The 23,609-nt window shown below is 44.6% G+C and overlaps 1 protein-coding gene and 1 pseudogene across 2 annotated transcripts in view; both read left to right on the forward strand.

The window, feature by feature from the left end:
* SLC25A24 (solute carrier family 25 member 24) overlaps positions 1-23,148 on the forward strand; it is a 63,632-nt gene extending 40,484 nt beyond the window's left edge. For both annotated transcript variants that reach the window (NM_001082777.1, XM_051856040.2), the window contains 5 exon segments: positions 143-289; positions 11,048-11,155; positions 15,609-15,776; positions 18,082-18,232; positions 21,128-23,148. In NM_001082777.1, the coding sequence (NP_001076246.1) occupies positions 143-289; positions 11,048-11,155; positions 15,609-15,776; positions 18,082-18,232; positions 21,128-21,312 (759 nt within the window). In that variant the 3' untranslated portion in view covers positions 21,313-23,148.
* Positions 6,149-8,846, forward strand: LOC138850589 (RNA cytosine C(5)-methyltransferase NSUN2 pseudogene; annotated as a pseudogene).
* Positions 23,149-23,609: the final 461 nt, after the last annotated feature.

Genomic DNA, 23,609 nt, shown 5'->3' on the forward strand with positions numbered 1-23,609 from the left:
GTTTCTCAACCTTCTGTATTTCATTTTCAAATACATTTCCTTGGTGTCGTAAACAGTATTCGAAATTGATTTATGGTCACATTAGGAACAGTGACAGTAGTATGTCCCAAGTGTTTCTATATCATTTTGTTCTTGTTTTTAGGTGCATGGCTCAAAATCAATGAACATATTTGGCGGCTTTCGACAGATGATAAAGGAAGGAGGTGTCCGCTCCCTGTGGAGAGGAAATGGGACAAATGTCATTAAGATTGCTCCTGAGACAGCCGTGAAGTTCTGGGCCTATGAGCAGGTAATTGATGTCCCCTGGGGAATCTGTTCACAAGGAAGAGTTAGTCGGCTGATTCACTAAAAAGTAGTGCACAGTGCATTTGGGATTCTTAATGCGTGATGCATTGTCACATGTGCCCTCTGAGGAGTTTCTCAAAGGAGATAAACTCAGTGAGTCCTCGTGATGCAATTCTTGGAATCTGCATTTCATGACTTGATTATTTATAAGGAAAGACTTTTGTGTTCCTTTCTAAGTAGCTCTTCAAGGAAAGGTGGATTTTTATTGCATTCATTTTGAATCCCGAATAGAAGCAGCACAGTAATGTTAGGTTGGTGGAATGATCCCCCTCTACACTCTGGAGGGAGCACTTTGAAGCTGAAGTCTCGTGTAATTTGCATTGCCTGGAAACAGAGCTGAACGTGGAGTGAAAGCCCCCAGAGGGCAGAGCTCGGTTTCGTCCCAGTGTGTCCCAGTCCCGGGACTGAGCCTGGCGTGTGGGAAGTGCCCAGGCGGTGCTGGCTGAATGCCATTTGCCTCTGAGTCAACTTGCCTCTGGGGTTGGTTAACTTAGAATGCTTAGGGTATCGCTACAGCCTCCCCCGGTGTTAGGAGGGGATACGGTAGTGAGTTTCAGAAGGGTGTCTCTTTATGGTCATTGGCAGACCTGTCCAGTTGAGCAGCCACACGTCTATTTTTCCCCTTGTTTATTCCATTATTGTTTATCACAGACCCTAAGGACCTTGAACTTTTATCCATATTTTTGTGTTGTTTTAAATCCGTTTTAGATTATTCTGGAGGGAATTTTGTTCTTGAGCAGCAGAACACTCTTGAGAAGACTGCAAGTGTAGTGGTGTCCTTTTCTTGGCCGAGGAAATAGAGAGGCAAATAGAAGGTTGGAGAAAATCTAGTTGCCAGGACCTTACGAGAATCTGTCCTTGGGAAGGATGCTTTCCTTAGCTGAATGAGCATTCAAGTAACAACTACTAAAGGCTCGTGGTTTAGATGCCTTAAGGTTTTATTCACCACATACTTAGATTTTGTGTTAGGAAAGCCGAAGCTGGCTTAAAGGAAATAAATATTCAAGCATATGCCTTTCTTTCAATCTGCAGGGAGTTTAGTTTTAAGTCCATGGTTATTGTGTATTAGAACACTTTGATGCCACTTGTTGAATTCTTACCCTGGAAACAAACAGGCATCCTCTGCTTCTGTCTATCCAGGCTCCTTTCTGAGCCCTCTTTGCAATATTCTGATTTCTGCAAACTAACTTTCCCTAGACACCGAGAGAAAGCTCACTGCATAGTGTGATGTAGTGTTCTCATGGTCTCTGGGGCCTATCATGGTTCTGTTGTGCCCCCTCCTGCTGAAGGCCCATTCATCCCTTAGGACTCTCTTCTGGCCACCTGTCTTTTCCAAGCTTCCCAAGTATGGCTAGTGCCTGAGGGGCGCAGCCTCCTTGAAGAGTAAAATTGCAGACCATCTCATTTCCCATTGGCTAATGGAAAAATCCATTGTTTTCCAAGTGAATTCCAAATAACTTCAGGGTAAATATCATGCCAAATGTATTCTCAAATTTCCTTGAGTACTTAGCAAACTCACTTCAGATAGGTTCTGTTCACTGAATAGCTAGTAGCTTAGAGAACTGAAAAAAGGGTATTTTCATCTTGGCCTGTAGTTCGCTCAGACACCTCATCAGTTAGGGATAAGGCTGTGCTCTCATTGACAGGGTGTGTGTATAGTGCAGGGGTTTCAGCTTCCACCTGTGTACCAGGTGCCCACCATTTGAACACCCTTCCTCTCATCTCTACAGCTCTATCTCTGCTTGCATATCCCAGAGTTATGTCAAACTCAGCTCAGAACATCCATAGAGCAACAGTCATCCTTCGACTACCCTACCCCCATCGCCTTCCTGCACCAGCAACACACACACACACACACACCATTCCTCTGGGTGTCATGTGGTGGTGACTGTCCTTCAAGACTGCATTCAGAAGTTATTTGCAACAGGAGACTTCCTGCATTGTTACGGATAGCTCTGTTTCCTTCTGTTAGGAGATCTACCACTGAATTTTGATGTTCCCAGTTCTTACCCTCCCCTCTGTGGCACCGGAGCTTCCTTAGGCAGCAGCTATTTCTTTCCAGGTTTCTATTCCCAGCACCTTGCCCAGTGCCATTAAATCCTTGTGGAATGAATGGAAAGACACAACTACTGGAACTGGAATTTGAACCCAAGCCTGCTCAAGTCTCAAGGCCATTGAGATGAAGGGAAGGATGGTTTTGTAAGCAGAAGCAGCAGTATGTGGTGAGAAACGTAGGAAAGAGTGCGGTGGGGTGCATCTCTGAAGATGAAACCAAAGAAGGCTGCACAGACAGGCAGAGCCAAGCGGAACAGGAGTCTCCATTTCGTCCTGAATGTTGGGGGTGGATATTGAAACATTTTGTACAGAGAAGTGAAATGAGTACAGTTACTTTTCTTAAAGATTTATTTATTTATTTATTTGAAAGTCAGAGTTACAGAGTGAGAGGGAGAGACAGAGATCTTCCATCTGCTGATTCACTCTCCAGATGGCCACAATGGCTGGCCATCTTCTACTGCTTTCCCAGGCTATCAGCAGCGAGATGGTTGGGAACAGGAGCAGCTGGGGCTGGAACACAGATGAGTCACAGGCAGCGGCTTAACCCACTCCGGGCTCCAGCACAGTTACTTTTCATTAGATCAACCTGGAAAATAAATGGAGAAGGTGATAGGGGAGAGTGAGGCTGGACCAGAGGTAGAGAGACTCTCTAAGGACACATGCCAATAATCCAGTTATGAAATGGTGATCCCCTATGTGAGGTGATGTCTATAGGGGAGTAGAGAAGAAAGGAATGAACTGAAAAATATTTAGGGAATTGAATCAGCAGTACTCACGGACTGATTGGATGTGGAGGCGAGGAAGAGAAGACTCAAGGGTGATACTCTGGTTCCTGAACAAGCATAGGCACAGGGCATATCATCTGCAGCTCCATGATGGGCGTGCTGTGTTGGAGTTGCCTCTCTGACATGTAGGGGAAATCTGTCCAATGTGCAAGTGGATGTATCATCTACAAATAAGAGCAAGATCTTTGATGGAGAGATTATTATCCAGCTGAAGTCATTGCAATGGGGAAGATAGTTGAGAAGTGCTTGTGGAATGGGAAATATTTGGGGAAGAAGCTCAAAGGGAGCAGTAGGAAGAGAACATTGACAGGAGACTGAGAGGAATGGCCACAGGGACAGGAGGCAATGCAGAGAGTGTTGGCCCAGAAATTACTGGAAGAGAAGGGTTTCATGATGGCCAAGTGCTGTAGGATAGTGAACACAATAAGGAAATTGTCTTTTAAGACTTGTTAACCCAGAGATGGGTAAGTTTAGGGTAACTGTTTCAATGGGGTGAACCAGTGGATGGAAGATCTATTTGTCCAGGTCTCTCTGCTTTTCAAACAAAGTGAACATAAATCCATATTTAAACTTAAAAAAAGTACATAGGTAAGAGATGCTGATTAATGTAGCAGCTGAGGAAATGTGTTTGAGGGGGGAGGGGAAGAGGGTAGGAAGGGCCCGGGAGAGAAATAAGCACCATCCAGAAAGTGCCAGAAGGATGAGCCCTTGACTGCAGAAGGGCTCTTCTTGTGCCTGCCTGGAAGGAAAGAGATGTAAGCAGTCGTGGGTAATCTGGGGGGAGGAGCTGAGGCAGGAAGACCGCACTGCCTGCCTGGTGGGCTTCCTATTCTTAAAGCACAGGAAAAAGATGGAAGAGGTGTTGCTGCAGGCTCCCAACCAAGGGGAGCAAGAACTGAGATGGGCAGGATCTCAGGAGGCTCTGAGAGCCCATTTATATCTCCCTTGAGAAAATCTAAGCCTGCGGTGCTGGCAGACTACTGAAAGTCTCTGGGACAGTCAGCCCCTCCCTTCCCTGAGAGGGGATGAAGCTTGGTGACGCTAAGTGCCTGGCTCTCTGCCCTCAGCTCTTCCCTCTGAGTCTGGGCACGGGAGTCCCAGACTCTCCATCCTTTAAATATTTAATCTTCACCAGTCACTATATATGCACTGAGAACTTCTGATAGGTGCTGCGGTGGGTCCGGTGTAAAAGATGCCGTCATGGCTCCTGTCAACATGCAGGTTTTGGGTTTTATTGTGGTTTAACAGAGGGTGTTCAGTGGTTGTGACAGTCTGACATGCAGGAGAATCAGGAGGGCCTGTGCAGAGAGGAGTGCTATGTAGCATTCTGGTGGTCCAGGAATCACGGCCTCGGAAGTCCTGGTCTCTCTCTCTCTCTCTCTCTCTTTTTTTTTTTTTCTTGACAGGCAGAGTGGACAGTGAGAGAGACAGAGAAAAAGGTCTTCCTTTTCTGTTGGTTCACCCCCCAATGGCTGCTACGGCCAGTGCACCGCGCTGATCCGAAGCCAGGAGCCAGGTGCCTCTCCTGGTCTCCCATATGGGTGCAGGGCCCAAGGACCTGGGCCATCCTCCACTGCCCTCCCAGGCCACAGCAGAGAGCTGGACTGGAAGAGGGGCAACCGGGACAGAATCTGGTGCCCCGACTGGGACTAGAACCCAGTGTGCCAGCGCCGCAAGGCGGAGGATTAGCCTAGTTGAGCCACAGCGCCGGCAGTCCTGGTCTCTTTTAGGGGTGGCAGGATACCTGTTCTTTCAGGACCTTCATGAAATAACAGAATTTATTTATCTCACGAGCAGAAAGGCACAGCCCTGCCTGGAGGAAGTCAGCCTGTAGTGTGGCACTGGGCTCCAAAGGTCCTAAGGAATAGCAGGTGGCCCGCCCAGCAGGGGGTCACTGCACTGCGGGGCTGTGTGCGGATGTAAGGGAGGGATCCTCAGGGAAGTGGTGCCTCCCTGACCTTCTCTTCTCCATGCCCATGTCTGCCCCGCCCCGCTGACCTGTCTGTTTCTCCGTCACGAGTTGGGAGCGCCTTGCCTCTCCAGACCCACCTCACCTTTCTGCAAGAAGGAATCTGGCTTGCCTGGCTGATTCCTATAGTCCTGTGTCTGGGCAGAACTTTCCTCTCCACGTTGTATAAGGATAGGATAACAACAACAACAACAACAACAACAACAACAATGCTGATAGCGTCTAAATACATGAAAAAGTGTTCAAGACCACTAGCTTCCAGGGAGATGCAAATCCAAACCACAATGCAGTATCATCTCACTCCAGTTAGAATGGCTATTATCGAAAAGACAAAAACTCACAAATGCTGCATGCGGAGAAAAGAGAACACTTATGTACTGTTGGTGGGAGTGCAATAATGCAAATTAGTATGGCCATTATGGCAATTCCTTAGAAAACTAAAAATGGATTGACTATGTGACCCAGTTATCTCACTTCTGGTTATATATTTAGAGGCAATGAAATCAGCATATGAAAGAAATGCCTGCACTCCCCTGTTCATTGCAGCACTGTTCACAATAGCCCAGGTATGGAATCAACCTGGGTGTCCACTGATGGATGAATGGATAAAGGAAATGTGGTACATAAACACACTTGAATATCATTCAGTGGGAAGGAAGAATGAAATCCTGACATTGCACTGAAATGGATGGGACTGGATTCACCGTGGTATAGGAAATAAACCAGATAAGACAAATACCATATGTTCTCTCTCCTATGTGGAAGTTAAAGAAAATTAGTGTGTTTGAAACTGAAAATAATTATTACCAGAGGCTGGGAAGGGTGAGGGGAGAGAGGGAAGGAGAGAGGTTGGATAACAGGTACCAAAACACAGACAGAAGTAACAAGTCCAAGTGTTCCACAGGACAGGGGGGCAACTGTCGTTCCCAGTAGTGCATTATATGCTGTTTACAGAACTGGAAGAGAGGAGCTGGTAGGCTGTAAACACAAAGAAAACGTAAGGAAACAGATAAGCCTAATTGCCTGGGTTGATCAATTGATTCTGTACCCTATACACGCTAATCAAAAAATTAATTTAGGACGGTGGCGGCGGAGGCGGGCGGGTGTCTGCGCGCGGCGTGGGCCATGGGGTGGAGGGCATGGGGCTGGTGGCTCCCACAGCAGTCGCAAGCCGAGGCTGGGGCAGACTGCGCCGAGGGCAGCGGGCAGCGCTGCGATGCGGGCTGGGAAGGCGGCTACCCCGAGATCATCAAGGAGAACAAGCTGTTCAAGCTCTACTACGAGGAGCTCCGCGTTGTGCCCGAGCCCGATGGGAGCCATGGGCGCGCTCAGGGAGCCACTGCCCGCCACGCTGAGGATCACGGGGTACAAGAGCCACGCAAAAGAGATCCTGCATTGCCTGAAGAACAAGTATTTCTAGGAGTTGGAGGCGCTGGAGGTGGATGGCCAGAAAGTGGAAGTTCCGCAGCCCTTGAGCTGGTATCCTGAAGAACTTGCCTGGCATACACATTTAAGTTGAAAAATCTTGAGAAATTCCCCACAGTTGGAAAGATTTCATCAGTTTCTCATTAGCGAAACTGAATCTGGAATTATCAGTCGCCAGGAAGCGGTTAGCATGACCCCCCTGCTGCTGCTCAGCTTCCAGCCCCATCACAAGATCTTAGATATGTGTGCAGCACCTGGATCAAAGACCACACACCTCAGTGAAATGCTCCATGCCGACATGGACGTCCGTTTCCAGAGGGCTTTGTTATCGCAAATGATGTGGACAACAAGCGCTGCTATCTGCTCGTGCACCAGACCAAGAGGCTGAGCAGCCCCTGCATCATGGTGGTCAACCACGATGTGTCCAGCATACCCCGGCTGCAGATGGACGTGGACGGCAGGAAGGAGCTTCTCTTCTACGACCGTATTCTCTGTGACGTCCCCTGCAGTGGAGATGGCACCATGAGAAAAAACATTGATGTTTGGAAAAAGTGGACCACCTTAAACCCCACCTGCAGCTACACGGCTTACAGCTGTGGATTGCAACACAAGGCGCCGAGCAGCTGGCAGAAGGTGGGAGGATGGCGTATTCCACGTGTTCGCTGAACCCCATCGAGGATGAAGCCATCTTCGCGTCGCTGCTGGAAAAAAGTGAAAGTGCTCTGGAACTGGCAGATGTGTCTGCTGAGTTGCCAGGACTAAAGTGGACGCCTGGACTCACACATTGGAAGGTCATGACGAGAGATGGACAGTGGTTTGCGCACTGGGATGACGTTCCCCACAGCAGGCATACCCAGATCCGCCCCACCATGTTCCCGCCCAAGGACCAAGAGAAGCTGCAGGCCATGCACTTGGAGCGGTGCCTTAGAATATTATCACATCATCAGAATACTGGAGGGTTCTTCATGGCAGTATTAGTGAAAAAATCTTCAATTCCATGGAATAAACGTCAGCCAAAGGTGCAAAGTAGGTCTGCAGAGACCAGAGACCCCACGCAGTCCAGCCCTGCAGAGCCTGCAGAAGAGAGACCTGGAGACAGCCCTGAGCTGGATGGTCAGTCAGCCTCTGGGGCTGAGCATCCGGAAGCCATCCAGGCAGCTGAGAACTCGTGAGTCGGTGGGAATAAGAAGGATGGTGTGTGGGGCCTTCCTCCATCAAAGAGAATGAAGTTATTTATTTGGGTTTAAAGAAAACCTCTTTGTGTTTATTCCTGAAGACGATCCGTTATTTCCACCTATTGAAAAGTTTTATGCTCTGGATTCTTCATTCCCAAAGAAGAACTTGTTAACTCAGACCACAGAAGGGAAGAGGCAGCTCTACATGGTCTCCAAGGAGCTGCGCAATGTGCTTCTGAACAATAGTGAGTGCATGAAGGTCATTTTCCCTAATTTTTTTTTTTTGGACAGGCAGAGTAGACAGTGAGAGAGAGAGACAGAGAGAAAGGTCTTCCTTTGCCGTTGGTTCACCCTCCAATGGCCGCCGCGGCCGGCGTGCTGCGGCCGGCGCACCACGCTGATCCGATGGCAGGAGCCAGGTACTTCTCCTGGTCTCCCATGGGGTGCAGGGTCCAAGCACTTGGGCCATCCTCCACTGCACTCCCTGGCCACAGCAGAGAGCTGGCCTGGAAGAGGGGCAACCGGGACAGAATCTGGTGCCCCGACCGGGACTAGAACCTGGTGTGCCGGTGCCGCTAGGCGGAGGATTAGCCTAGTGAGCTGCAGCGCCGGCCGCATGAAGGTCATTAACACAGGGATAAAAGCCTGGTGTCGAAATAACAGTGGTGAAGACTTTGATTGTGCCTTCCGGCTGGCACAGGAAGGAATATATACACTGTATCCATTTATTAATTCAAGGATTATTAGTGTCCCATGAAGATGTTAAGATACTGTTGACCCAGGAAAATTCATTTTTGAGAAAGCTCAGCAGTGAGACCTACGATCAAGCCAAGGGAACCGTAGTGCTGAAGTACGAGCCGGACCCTGAGAAGCCAGAGGCCCTGCAGTGCCCCACTGTGCTGTACAGATAGCAGGGGAAGACCTCCATTCCGACTTTGACTTTCGTGCCCAAGAATGAGTGGCTTCGTTATCTCAGGATGATGGGGCTGGAGGTGCTGGGAGAAAAGAAGAAAGACGGGGTTGCACGAACGAACTAGAGTGCAGCCGGTGGAAGAGGCGGGTGAGGAGCAGAGGATGAAAGAGGCTGATGGCCCAGCAGCCTGCGACCCGGCGGGCCCTAGCCGCCCTGGTGAGGAGACCCAGGGTATATGCCCGTGTGACCTGGCTTCCACCCTGGCCTCTGCTGTCCCAGCTCCAGGAGCGCTTCCTACCTGGAAGGACCTGGTTGTGAACCCAGAAGCTGCTGGGCTGTCGGGCGCGGCGGGAGGAGGCGTCCTGCCTCGGGCTCACAGGAAAGGGGTCTTCTAGCGTCTTAGAAGTGGCTCCCATTACAAAGCTGTGCCTGCTGTTTCCATGTCGGTGTTTCTGTCACCTCCCAGCTCCTCTTCCCTGTGCAGGGATGTCCGTCTCTTCTGCTACCCCCATACTGCTCTTGTGGTCCAGTCTAAGTTATTACTTATAGAGTGAGTCGATAGCTCAGCTCCGTGTGAGTTCTCGGGACCTGTGTGAGCTTCCACGCGTGCACTGAGCCACATACTCTGTGACTCTGCAGTGTGGAAGGGGACCAGCAGGCCTCCGTGACTACTGTGCCTTCTCAGAGCAGGAGCTGTGTCAGAAGGGCTGACACTAGATGAGGGGGTTTATGGGGTGCTTTGCAGTTTTTATTTTTAAATGGGGTTTGGGATCCTAAGAGTGTTTAAATAAAGAGTTATTACTAAAAAAAATTTAGGAGGAAAAACCCATAACAGAAACACAAAAAGGGCAGAGAAACTTCAAAATGTTAGTAACATCTGGGGTCATCACTATGGTGTAGTGGGTAAAGCCGCCTCCTGAAGTGCCAGTATCTCATATGGGCGCCGGTTCTAGACCCGGCTGCTCCTCTTCCGATCCAGCTCTCTGCTGTGGTCTGGGAAAGCAGTAGAGGATGGCCTATGTCCTTGGGCCCCTCCACCCACCTGGGAGACCCAGAGGAAGCTCCTGGCTCCTGATCAGTGCAGCGCTGGCTGTTGCGGCCAATTGGAGTGAACCAGCAGATGGAAGATCTCTCTCTCTCTCTCTCTCTCTCTCTCTCTCTCTCTCTCTCTGCCTCTCTGCCTCTCTTTCTCTCTCTCTGTGTAACTTTGACTTTCAAACTTAAAAAAAATGTTAGTAACATCTACTGGATACTTGCCTTGTGCCCAGCCTGTGCTAACACTGTTAGGTGCATTATTTCACATACTCCTTTCACCCGCCTCGTGAGATTGGTGCTGTTATCACAGTCAAGGACACTGCAGCTTGGCCATATGCTTGCACTTGCTCAGGGCCATGTGGCTCTGATTGCAGCCCAGCTTTGTCGGAATCTGGAGCTCGTGGTATCAACATCCCAATATTTTGGCCACATTTAGGTTATATTTCCACCCTTGGTTGGGCTGCTTTAGTACTAGTGGATCTGGGAGGCGCTGCGGTTGATGTGTTAGGATAATTATATGTGTGATTTACAAAAGCTAGTTTTCTAAGTCGTTTGGTTGATATATAATTGTTGCTTAATGGTTTTATTCATAGTAGTAAAAATAAGTGCATTTTTAACAACTTTATGGGGGAAGTGTCTGAAGGTTGTCAAAGCTTTGTTAACCCTTTATTTTTCTGTGCGTTGGGAAAGAATGCCCTTATTCTGTCTTAGCAAAGGAGCAGCTATGCCTGATCTTTGGAATGTGTATCCTTGGAAGTCCAACTTGGAAACCACTGTGCAGTAAACTGAACGTGTTGGTCTCCACGCCTTGCCTTTCTGCCGTTATTAATGCAGTGTGTGGATTTTGAGACACATCATTGCATTGTTAGTGAATTAGCCTCTAGGAGCTGATTTGCTTTTTGGTATTGTCCTAATTAACTCAGCCTTCCATGACAAAATACCACAGACTGGCTTAAAAAGCAGGAGACGTTTATTTCTCAAAGTTCTGGAAGCTGGGAAGCCTGGGAGCAAGGCCCAGTCATTGGTTCCTAGTGAGGCCTCTTATCCTGACTTGCAGGAGGCCGTCCCCTCAATGTGTACATGCAGGGTGTTTGCCCAGTGCCAATGTAAGGGGGAGAGAGAGAGAGACAGCCAGATGACAGCTGTTGGGTGTCTCCTCTGAGAGGGGCACTCCTGTCAAGAGGACCCCCACCCTTCTGACCTCCATAAAACCAGAGCACTTCCTCAGGCCCCCGCCTCCTAATACCATCATGTTGGGGTAAATCCCTAAGTACATTCTGAATTGGGGGGGCACAGCTCAGTCTGCAGCAGATACTAATGTGCATTTAATGCTTTATTCATGCAGTACAAGAAGTTGCTTACTGAGGAAGGACAAAAAATAGGAACCTTTGAGAGATTTATTTCGGGTTCGATGGCCGGAGCCACCGCACAGACGTTCATTTATCCCATGGAGGTGAGTACCCCCGTGACGCCTGCCAGCCTTGTGTCTGTTCATTCTCTGAGGTTGTGTAACAGCTCATACCAGAACCAGCAGTTCCAATAAATAAGCATTTACTTTCTCACAGTTTCTATAGGAATCTGGGGGCAGCTTCACTGGGTGCTTCTGGCTCAGGGCTTTTTAGAGCCTGCAGTCAAGGTGCTGGCCAGGGCTGCAGTCAACTCACGACTCATCTGGGCATGGTGTGTTTGCAAGCTTACCCAGGTGTGGGTGTTACAGGCCTCATGGGCTACTGGCTGGTGATATCAGTTCCTCACCACGTGGACCTTTCTGTAGGCTGCCTGAGTATCCTCTCAGCATGGGAGCCAGCTCTCCCTACAGCCAGTGATGAGAGAGCAAGGTCCCACAATCCAACCTTGGCAGAGTGTGGGGGGACCACACAGGGTGCAAATACCAGGATCCAGAGGTTATTGGGGGCCATATGAAAGGCTAAGTACCACTATGTTGTTGAGAAATTGTGACTCCTGTTCCCTCTGAGGAGTTTCTGTGCCATGAATTTCATAAGGGATCCTCAGGATTTTGTTAGAATGATGGTGATCCTAACTAGACCTTCTTCCATTGGAGCATGGGTTGGCGGCTATGGTCCTCCTTGTTGCACACAGCCTCTTGAGATAAGAATGGTTATGTGTTTAAAAGGCAAGTAGTGGAGCTGGTGCTGTGGTTTAGTGGGTTAAAACCCCAGCCTGCAGTGCTGGCATCCCATATGGGCACCGGTTTGAGTCCCGGCTGCTCTACTTCCAATCCAGCTCTCTGCTATGGTCTGGGAAAGCAGCAGTAGATGGTCCAACTCCTTGGGCCCCTGCACCCACGTAGGAGACCTGGAAGAAGCTCCTGGCTCCTGGCTTTGGATGAGCTCAGCTGTGGCCATTGCAGTCATTTGGGGAGTGAACCAGCGGAATGGAAGACCTCTCTCTCTCTGGTTCTACCTCTTTCTGTATCTCTGTCTTTCAAATAAATAAAATAATTCTTAAAAAAAAAAAAAGGTAGGTAGGGGCAGGCATTTGACAGGCATATTGGACTGCTTGGCTTTCAGTTTCACTTCTGCTTCTGATCCAGCTTCCTGCTAATGTGCACCCTGGGAGGTAGTAGTAATGGCTCAAGTGCTGGGGTCTCTGCCATCCATGTGGGAGACCTGGATTGGATTCCAGGCTCCAGGGTTTGACCTGGCTCAGCCCTGGCTGCTGTGGACATTTGGGAAGTGAACCAGCAGGTGAAATCTCTCTCTCTTTTTGTCTCTATCTCTGCCTTTCAAATAAATGGAAACAATTTTTTAAAGGAGGGTAAACAAAACATAAGAAAGCAAAGGATATATAACAGACCTCATCTTTTAAGCCTGCAAAAACTAAAATATTTATTGTTTGACTTTTACAGGAAAAGTTTGCCAACTCCTGCTTTAGAGCAAAAAAAAAAAAAAGTAGATGTTGATATCTTTGATATATCAAAGAACTTTTTTCCCTCAAAAACCTTTTATTTAAGGTATACAAACTTGATGCATTTTAGGAACTTAATGATTCTTCCCACCATAGCAGCTCTCCCACCCTTCTTCCTCCTCTGTCTCCTATTCCCATTCTTATTTTTTACTGAAACCTATTCTCAATTAACTTTATACAAAGAAGATTAACTCTATACTAAGTAAAGAGTTCAACAAATACTATATTAAAAAAAACCCTGCTCCTCAACAGTTTGTTGATTTCTATTTTGATTTCTTCTCTGACCTACTGTTCATTCAGGAGCATGTTGTTCAATCTCCATGTGTTTGCATATGTTCTAGAGATTCTTGAGTTATTGATTTCCAGTTTCATTCCATTGTGGTCTGAGACTATGTATGGTTATGATTTCATTTTTTTGAATTTTCTGCTTTATGGCCTAGCCTTTGATCCATCCTAGAGAAAGTTCCATGCACTGGTGAGAAGAATGTGTATTCTGCAACTGTAGGATGAGAAACTCTGTAGATATCCATTAGGTCCATTTGGTCTGTAATGTTGATTAACTGTTTTTTACTTGCTGATTTTCTGCTGGTTGATCTGTCCTTTCCTGAAAGTGGGGTAGTGAAGTCCCCCATTACTATTTGTATTGTAGTCTACATCTCCCTTCAGATACATTAACATTACTTTTAAATAGCCGGGTGCCCTGTAATTAAGTACATATATGTTTATTATAGTCACATCTTCCTATTGAATTGATCCCTTAATCATTGTATAGTGCCCTTCTTTGTCTCTTTTAACAGTTTTTGTGTTAAAGTTTTTTTCTGTCTGATATTAGGATGGTTATACCTGACCTTTTTTGGTTTATGTCAGCATGGAATATCTTTTTCCTTCCTTTCACTTTGTTGTGTATCTTTGTTGGTGAGATGTGTTTCTTGTAGGCAGCAAATAGATGGGTTTTGTGTTTAATCCATTCAGCCAGTCTGTATCTTTTAACTGGAGAGTTAAAGCCATTTATATGCTAGGTGACTATTGATAAGTAAAGACTTGGCCTTGCCATTTTCCCATAAATATTCCCATTGTTTATTTTGGATTTCCTTTGTTATTTTACTAGGAGATTTTCTGCCTTCACCTTCTTTCATAGTGATGACCATGTTTCTGTGTTTCTGTGTATAGCACATCTGTAGGCATCTTTTGTATGGCTGGACAAGTGGTGACAAACTCAATACCTGTTATAGAAGGTCTGTATTTCACCTTCATTCATAAATGAGAGCTTTGCAGGTTATGGTATTTTGGGTTTATTGTTTTTTTTTTTCTCTTAAGATCTGGAATATATATCGCTATTCTCTCCTAGTCTGTATGGTTTCTGATGAGAATTCAGCTGTGAGTCTATTTGGAGATCCTCTGAAAGTGATCTAGTGTTTCTCTCGTACACATTTTAGAATCTTTTCTTTATGTTTTACTGTGGAGAGTCTGGCTACAATGTATCATGGTAAGGATCTTTTCTGGTCATGTCTATTAGGAGTTCTGTGTGCTTCCTGTACTTGGATGTTCCTTTCTTTTACCAAATTATAGAAGTTTTCTGTAATTATTTCACTAAAAAGGCCTTATAATCCATTCTCTCCATGCCTTCAGGAACTCCTAAGATCCTGTATGTTGGGTCCATTGATAGTATCCCACAAATCTCCAACACTGTTTTTTAGTTTCCTAATTATTTCTTCTCCTCTTTCTCTCCCTCTCCCTCCTCCCTCTCCCCCTCCTCCATTGCAGTCCTTGGTGTAAGCATGGATCCTATAGCAGTGACCCTCACCAGGGATTCAGGGAGCCCCGAGTGTGTGGGGCTGCCCACAGTAACTACCCTAAGACCCAGCCACACCGTGCACCCTCCCATGCATGCTTTAACAGTCTCAGCACACAAGGGTCCCACAGTTATGAGCACCCAGCCTCCTGTCAATTCTCCTAGCCAGAGTTAGGCATCTCCTCTCTTCTGGTTGCTGGGCATACAGACATGAGCTGGTGCAGCTGTTACATATGTCCAAAATGGCACCTGCCCTCTCTTGACTAGTTAGTTATAGGATGCTGGTGCTGGGTAGTCAGGGAGAAAGAAACGTGCCCCCCCCCCCCTTTCCCCTAATGTTGGCAGGTGTACTGTCTACCCACAGGCTTCCAAGCTGGACCCATGCCAGGCTCTTTCTGCAGCTTTATCTCCAGTGGCTTGGGCTGCTGCAGTCTGGTCTCACCTCATTCTCCAAAACTGGTGCTGAGCCTCTCGGCTGCTGGGGTTCTGAGTTGTGTGCGTCTACACCCTCCACGTAGGTCCATGGTGTCCCTCTAATTTGCATGGAGTTTCTTCTGCCATTTTCTCCCTAACTCTTGCCTGAGATTGCACTCTCTCCACATTTTTAAAACTATATTCCCCTAGACTAGAGCAGTAGCTCTCTCCTTATTATGCCATCTTGGTCTCTCTCTCAAAGAATTTTTAATAACTGAAAAGATCTAAGATACACTCTTTAATTTCTACTGCTTTGTGGTATGCATGTTATCATAGCTTTGCAAGCATCACAATGCAATTGTTCCTATTGCTCCATACACTCGTCAGAAAAGTCTCCTAACTCAATACTTGACTTCCTCTTACATCCTTCATCTCAATAGCATTACTTCCCATTCCCTTCTGTCCCCATCCTGTGTGCAAGCCAAAACACTGGAGTGTTTCCATCACTGGCTACCAAATCGACCAACAGTCAGTTTTGTTCCTCTGTCACTACCCTCATTCAAATCCTCTTTGCAATAAGTAAGTCTTCCTGGCTCCTATCTTACCTCCTCAGTAGAGCTAATATGCTAGGGAGAATCTATCAACCAGTTTTATAACCATTTGAGTTACAATATGTGTGGGTATTTGTTCCTTGTAAAATTTCTTATTTTGAATTTCATGATGATAGAGTTAATATGAAGAATAATGTTTTATCATGTTTTTTCATATCCAGGTTATGAAAACCAGACTGGCTGTAGGCAAAACTGGACAATACTCTGGAATATATGACTGTGCCAAGAAGATTTTGAAATATGAAGGTTTTGGAGCTTTTTACAAAGGTTATGTTCCAAATTTATTAGGCATCATACCTTATGCAGGCATAGACCTTGCTGTGTATGAGGTGAGTGAGCAGCAGTGTCTTGATTCTGAAAATGGGTTTAAATAGCTCTTATTGTTAGAATTTCTCTATAAAGAGGTGGATGTATACCAGAAAACAGTAAGTGACCAAAGTTGGCTCAAGAATGCATTCTTTGATCTTTCTTTTCAAGTACTTTGAGTACTTGAGGACAAGTGCATGGAGTCCCTTTTGTGTTAGATTTCTTTCTGATGTATTTTGGTTAATGAAGAGAGTAGACTCAAATTCAGGTATAGCTGTTCAGCTTAGAAGATGGTGCTAGGAATCTTTGTGGTGGGAGACAAAATAAGCAAAAATGTCACATTTTCTTTGGTTTGTCAAAATCTGTCAGTGGCAAAGCCAGCAAGTGACTCATGTGGGTAACTCAAATTCTATCTTTGTGTTGAGTGGACAGCTCAGTACGAATCTTGGGTCAACCTTGTCATTGCCATCACTTAATAATTGATCAATCTGACAAACATTGATTGCATACTGTGTAACAGCCACTGAGTTAGATACTGAATCTTGGGATTGAAATAAGAATGCAGTGTCTGCCTTTAAGAAACTGAAGGTTTGGTGGGAGATGGAGAAGTCCACAGCTAGGGCCCAGTGTGGTAGTTGTGCTGTGGAAGGCGTCTGCCAGGGCACAGGTTAGCAGGGCCCCATCCTGAGGTGGAGGGGTTGCTGGGATGTGTACGGGGAGCTTTCTTAGAGGAATTTACTATTTATATTGAAATTAAAAAAAAAAAACTTTATTGAGCTACAGCTCCTATACCACTTGCATTTGATCTACTTAGTGTACAGTCCAATGGTTTTGGTATATTGATATTATCAATTTTTTAAAAATTATGACAAAATATAAAGTTTGCCATTTTAATCATTTCTAAATGTACAATTCAGTGCAGTAATTGCACTCACAATGTTGTGTAACTTTCAGCACAAAATATTTCTTAAACATTTTCATCACTCCAGAACAGGACCTTTTTAACTGTTAAGCTGTAACTCCCTACCCCTACTTCCCCCAACCCCTGATAACTCCCCTAGCTACTTTGTATGAATTTGTATATTCTAGATGCTTCATAAGTGAAGTCATGCAATATTTGTATTTCCGTATCTTGTTGAATTTTTTGTAGTGACATGTTCAACTCCCTTCTCATTTGTGTATATTCTATAGACATTATAGCTTTGTCATTACTCTTGCAAATATATAAAACATATTGAAGTTATAAAAGCCTGTTTAATACTGATTACATCACTCACACGTAAAAACTCCCCTCCTTTATATCTTTGACCTCCCCTTTCCTGTGTTATTGATGGTACAAATTACTTCTTTCTCTGCTGTGTTTCTATTCATATGCATTCACAGTTACTTCTTATGATTTTGTTTTGAAATCTAGTATGTATTTTAGAAAAGTTATTTATCAGCTCCATTACAATGCTGTAGGATTTTAGTTTTCTATATATTGCCTTCCCCATGGTATTTATATTGTCATGTGGTTTTTTGCTGCTGTTTGTGGTCTTTTATTTTCAACTTGAAGGGTTCCCTTTAGTGTTTCTTGTAGGACAGCTCTGGTGGTGATGAACTCTGTTGATTTTTGTTTTCCTGAGATGGTCTGAATTTCTCATTCATTTTTGAAAGACAGTTTTATTGGTTGGCAGCTTATTTCAGTGCTTGGAATATAGCATGCAAGACTTCCGTCAAGTGATCCTCCAATCTTATGGGATTAAAAAATATAAACATTTGGACTAGGTATAATTTTTTACCTATTAGCATTTTTATACTTAACATATTTTATGTTTAAGAAGTTAAGCTGTAGATAATGTAATTTCTCCCAACAGCTGCCTTCTAGTGAACTACAGGGACCTAGGATAACAGAGAAGAGCCTGGCCTATGGGTCAGCACATCTGACTCTTGTTAGAACACTCCACAGAGACTCATTTTCTTCATTTATGAAGTCAGGGATAATGCATCTGTGTCCAAGTTTTTCTAAGGCCCAAATGAAAGAATGTGCAAAGTGGAAAATGAGATACAGGAAGTAGTAGTATATTATTTTGTTAGTACTCGTGTAAGAAATGTGCTTTAGATCTCACGACATTGGTGTACTGTTGACTTTCATGCTTGCTTAGAAGACAGTGAGCAACCACTGTAGGTGCCTATGTTGACCCTCCAGTGGCCTGTACCTCTCAACAGCACCTGCTGCTCCTATCCATCTCTCATAAGGATGAGAATAGCTGTGCAAATGTTCACCTCGAGTGAAAGCAGTCGTACACTTTGCCGTTCATTCTCTTCTTTTTTCTCTTTCTCTGGCAGCTCTTGAAGTCCCACTGGCTAGATAATTTTGCAAAAGACTCTGTCAACCCTGGAGTTCTGGTATTGCTGGGGTGTGGTGCCTTATCCAGCACCTGTGGCCAGTTGGCCAGCTATCCCTTGGCTTTGGTGAGAACACGCATGCAGGCTCAAGGTGAGTTTTTGATCAGAGAAATGAAGATAGTAAAAGGGCAGTGTCAGTAATGTGCTCTGGAACTTCAAGTTCTACTGAGGCAGCACAGTGTCATCTAAGACGGCATCTCTCCACCCATTCTGTTTCTCCATGTTTTGTTGTTGTTATTGCCTCCTTAAGGGACCTTTACAGAAATTCTTTTGCTAATCTCTCCCTGCTCATGAAATTGTAATGCCACAGCTACAATGCCTGTGCCCTGTAAGCAGGATGTATGTTTTACATATAAGCAAAATAAGACATTTCTTTTGGTACTTTGAATGCATGCGTTTGGGTGAATTTGGGTTCAGAACACTGCCCCAGAACTCTCGAGTTTTCATTTTCCCACCTGTGAATGGGAATGAGAATTGTGCAGTGTGGTAAGAATTAACAGCAGCATAGGTAAAACCTGGCACTTGTTAAATTCCTGGTGAATGGAGTTGCTTATTATTAGTGCTGCGTGGACCCTACAGCTGCTCAACCCTGATTCCTCCTCACTGTGACTCTCTCATGGGGTTTGATCACACTGTCCCCTCCTGGTTCTTCTGCCAGATCACTGGTTATTCACTTCTTACTCTTTGCTGGCGGCCAGTATGCCACCTACTCTATCATAAAGTATGCATTCTGTGCTTGTTTTTCCTTCTTGTTGCCTGGACAGTATCATGTACCATATTTCTTTAAATAGTACACCCTCAGTATCTGCAGCTCCATCTCTAACCCCTCTCCCAACCACTCCTCCCGCAAGCTGTCCATCATTAGATGACTCATACTTTCTGAGCCATTGTCAGATAGACACTGGCAGGTGCTGGGGTTAGAGCAGTCAGCAACTCAGATGTGGTTCTGCCATTTTAGAGGGGAAATGACATCCATCCAGCCTCTCCTTGGTTAGTGCAGCACAGAGCAAGGGACTGTAACCTAACTTGGGAGCTGGAGAATGCAGCCATCTTTTTTTTTTTTTTTTTTAAAGATTTATTTATTTGAAAGAGTTACAGAGAGAGGTGGAGATAGAGAAGTCTTCCATCTGCTGGTTAACTCCCCAGATGGCTGCAATAGCCGGAGCTGCGCTGATCCGAAGCCAGGAGCCAGGAGCCAGGAGCTTCCTCTGGGTCTCCCACGTGGGTGCAGGGGCCCAAGAACCTGGACCATCTTCTACTGCTTTCCTGGGCCATAGCAGAGAGCTGGATCGGAAGTGGAGCAGCCAGGACTCAAACCGGCGCCCATATGGGATGCCAGCACTTCAGGTTAGGGCTTTAACCCACTGCACCACAGCACTGGCCCCAAATGCAGCCATTTTTTTAAAAAAAGATTTTATTTATTTATTTATCTGAAAGGCAGAGTACAGAGAGGGAGAGAGAGAGATGAAGAGAGAGGCCTTCCATCAGCTGGTTCATTCCCCAGATGAGCACAACAGCCTGGGCTGGGCCAGACCGAAGCCAGGAGCCAAGAACTTCCTCCAGGTCTCCCACATGGATGACAGGGGCTTAAGGACTTGGGCCATCTTCCACTGCTTTCCCAGGCACACTAGTAGGAAGTTGGACCAGAAGTGGAGCAGCCAGAACTGGAACCGGCACCCATATGGGATGCCTGCGTCACAGGAGGCGGCCCAGTCTGCTGTCCTCAACACAGCCCTGAGGAACGCAGCCGTGTGTGCTGAGATGGAAAGGCAGGTGGGGCTGCTGAGCTCAAGCAGGTGCAGTGGGGTGGGAGAGGGCTTTCTAGCCTGAGAAAAATCTCATGTGAAGGCACCGGGGCAGGAAGAAGCATGGCACAGTGGAGGGGCTGAGAGACAGTCATGTGGCTACACAGAAACTCGTGAGGAGTAAAGGCCCTGTTTCTTGTTTGTTGTCTCTGTAGCCATCGTGGTCATCTTAAGAGACTGACACTCTTATTATCCCCGTTTTTCAGATGAGTAACTGGGGCGGAGAGAGATTAAGGAACTTCCACCAGGTTATGCTTTTGGTGAACAGTGGAGCTAGAATTCAAACCCAGGCTTCCCAGTGAGCCCTCCAGGGTGCCAGCTGCAATCGGGAGCTGTGTAGGGCGGCTAGACCTGCCGTTTCTAATGTCAAAGTCTAATCATTTACACGTGCTCAGATGTCTTTGCAATTGTTCGGTCTTTTCAGAGTGAAGTCCAGGCAGGCGCTGAGGGAATTTCAAAGCCTTTAATACTCTGGCCCACCTTTACTTTTTCACTTCGTCTCCACATCCCCATCCCTAACCCGCCCACCTCTAACCTGCAGCTGCCAGTGTGATAACCACATCCTGCAACACACACACACCTGGTCCTGCCCTTGTCTTTGTTATACTGTACTACACTCCTTCCTTATACCTATACTCCTTCCTTTTTTGCCTGCTAATGTTATAGGCCCAGGTCCTCTATACTTTGCCTAAGCTCTCCAAAGGTTTCCCATCTTCTGCCTACTGTTCTCTCTTCTGCACCTGACTCAAGAGGAGGAATGAGAGAGGCCCGGGTGGTGCGGTTGGAAGTGAATGGATATTGGAGGCAGACCATGTGAATTTTGCTCTACCACTTCCTGTCTTGGGGTTACAGGTCAAGCTTCTCCACCCTTCCACATCTCCCAATTCCTCATTTACAAAATGGGTATAGCAGTTACCTTGCACAATTGATGTGGAAGAAACTAACCCAGTACCTAGCCTGCAGTCATTTCTCAATAATAGTTGCTACTACCAACATTATCATCAGGGCACTCACTTATTAGATGCTGTACAAAGAGAATTATATAAAGAGATATTTTCTCAGAACCCTTAGAATAAATGTTAACCTTTCATTATATCATAGAATATCATTCTGAATCCTATTTATTGTAATTCTAACAAAACTTGCTTCAATTAAGCTGTTGCAAATTTTCTCTTTTCTAGCCATGCTGGAAGGAGCCCCACAGCTGAACATGGTGGGCCTCTTTAGAAGAATAATTTCCAAAGAAGGACTCCCAGGACTTTACAGAGGCATCACCCCAAACTTCATGAAGGTGCTCCCTGCTGTAGGCATCAGCTACGTGGTCTATGAAAATATGAAGCAAACCTTAGGAGTAACCCAGAAGTGATAGGTTGAGGCTTGTGATCCAGCATAATTATTGAAATCTTCAACCATCTCTGGAGAGAATGTTTCTCCTAAAATTGCAACAAGTCTGTGGCAAAAAAAATCCAAACCAAAACAAAAAAGTCTACTTTTTTTTTTTTTCCCACCAGAGGGAAGAACATATCAACAATCACTTCAAACATTTGAGTTCAGTTTTCCATACACAGAAATTCAAGGTCATAGTTTTAATAAGTTTTGGAAAGCCACAAAATTGTACTGTATCTTCTTGTATTACTCCTTTTGCAAATCTCTAACTTTAGTCCTCAATCTCAAAATGTATTTGCTGGAACTAAATTTGTTTTGTGTGGTAGAATTATAAATCTTTATTTTGATTGATTTAGATATATGCCAGTTCTTTTATATTTGTATGTCTTTTTAAAAGCAAAATGATCAGAAACCTCGATATAGATATATTTTGAATATATCTATAGACATCTTCGCACTTCCATTTAAAATCATAAACAGAAAATCACTGCACTTAAAATATGTCTTAAATTAGTCCAATAAGAATAGAGTTTATATCTTCACCTTTCTTTAAGTGGAACAGGAATGCACATAGGTAGTGGAATTTATAAGAAGGAGTGATAAACTATTTATTTCGGTAGGCACCTTTCCATTTTGCTTGCACTGTTATTTGATTCCTTATATTATATACTGATTGTCAGATGTCACCATTATCAACCAAGACAGTGGTAAATAAACAAAAACCAAAAGCCAAACCCTTATACTTTGTTTCCTACTTTTCAAATCAGAAAAGTCTTCCTTAGTCAGGAAGACTTCCTGGGACCACTCTTAGTGATGTGAAATTTCTCTGCTACTCACATGAAGTAGATTAATCATAAGTGGATGACATGCTCAATTTATCCTCACTGCATAATTGTTTTGAACCTGCCATTCTTAATTTGGAAGCACAAAGCTAAAGAATGGTATTAATTAATACTATTAATATAATTAATGAAGCTAAAAATATATTAATAGTAGTATGTGTTAATCTTATATATTAGATACCTACTTTAAATGAAAGACCCAATTTTTAAACATATACATTCATATTCTCTCTTGCCCCAAGTTTGATGAATGTGGTATGATTTGGAAACTTTAGTTTATAATATTGGTAGCATTTTTTTAATTTTACCAAAGCCAGTTTTGTAGTCAAGTATATTTTCTGATTTGTGCAATTAGAACCTAGAAAAATATTTATTAGTTGAAGATATTATATAGTTCCTAAAGCTCATTTGAGTTCAATTTCTCATAATTTTTTTAAGCTGCCAACATTTAAATGAAAACCTGTGACCTAGTCGGCATTTACTTTATTTGAACCTACCTCTTTCATTTTCTGAACCAAAGGGAAAAGATGGACTGTGATTGTGAAACATAAAATATAATTTCATCTATATTAGTTATGCCTGGTAAATATCTCAGTATTTTTGTAGTATGTATAATAAGCACGGGCACTATCTTTAGGGTTATTTGTACATTTGAGTAAGACATAAAATGACTATTAAGGTACATGATTTGCTCTATTTTTTAGTCATAAAAATTATGGGAATGAACAATTTTGCTAACATTTTTGTAATTCCAAACTGGTGAAGCATATGAAAATATTCACTGTTCATTATGAATTTAAATTGTTCTCTGACTTTTTCAGGTGTGAATGTGATTTATCTGTGCATCTTGTATCTTTTGAAAAAAGAGATCTTTCATCTTTTGGAGAAAAGCCCAGGGCTTAAGATACTTTATTTCTGGTGTTACTGCCTATTTTCTGTCCATTTATATTAAAAAAGAAAGTTTGTTTTTAAAATGACTGTTTCCTGATTTTTTTTAAAAAAAGTAGAAATAATAAAGCAACAATTAACTGTCATACAGCTTATATCACTGGTGATGGTTTGAACAATGCTTTGCATATCAGATTCCACAGTGTCTTTCCCGTATTTTGACCTGTCCTGAGCAGCCAGAGAAGTTATTTTTCATATCATGCATTTTGGCCTGAGATGATGTTTCTTATGACAGGTGAATTCCACATTTGCCAGCTGGGGATCACAGAGCCAGGAAAATCCAAAGCTACAGCACCATCTTTGCATGTTTCCCTGTCGACTCCCAGGTTGTCTTGGAATTCTGGCATTTGCCAGTAAGTAGTTTAAAAAGTTGCAATGCAGATGACAAGATTTGACTTCGAACCAAAACAAATCATGAGACTAGAGAGAAATCCTACATTCCCACTGCAGAAATGAGCCACTCCCCTCCACTCCCGAGGATCGTTTG

Source organism: Oryctolagus cuniculus, chromosome 7 (genome assembly GCF_964237555.1).
Source record: "Oryctolagus cuniculus chromosome 7, mOryCun1.1, whole genome shotgun sequence".
NCBI classification, from domain to species: domain Eukaryota; kingdom Metazoa; phylum Chordata; class Mammalia; order Lagomorpha; family Leporidae; genus Oryctolagus; species Oryctolagus cuniculus.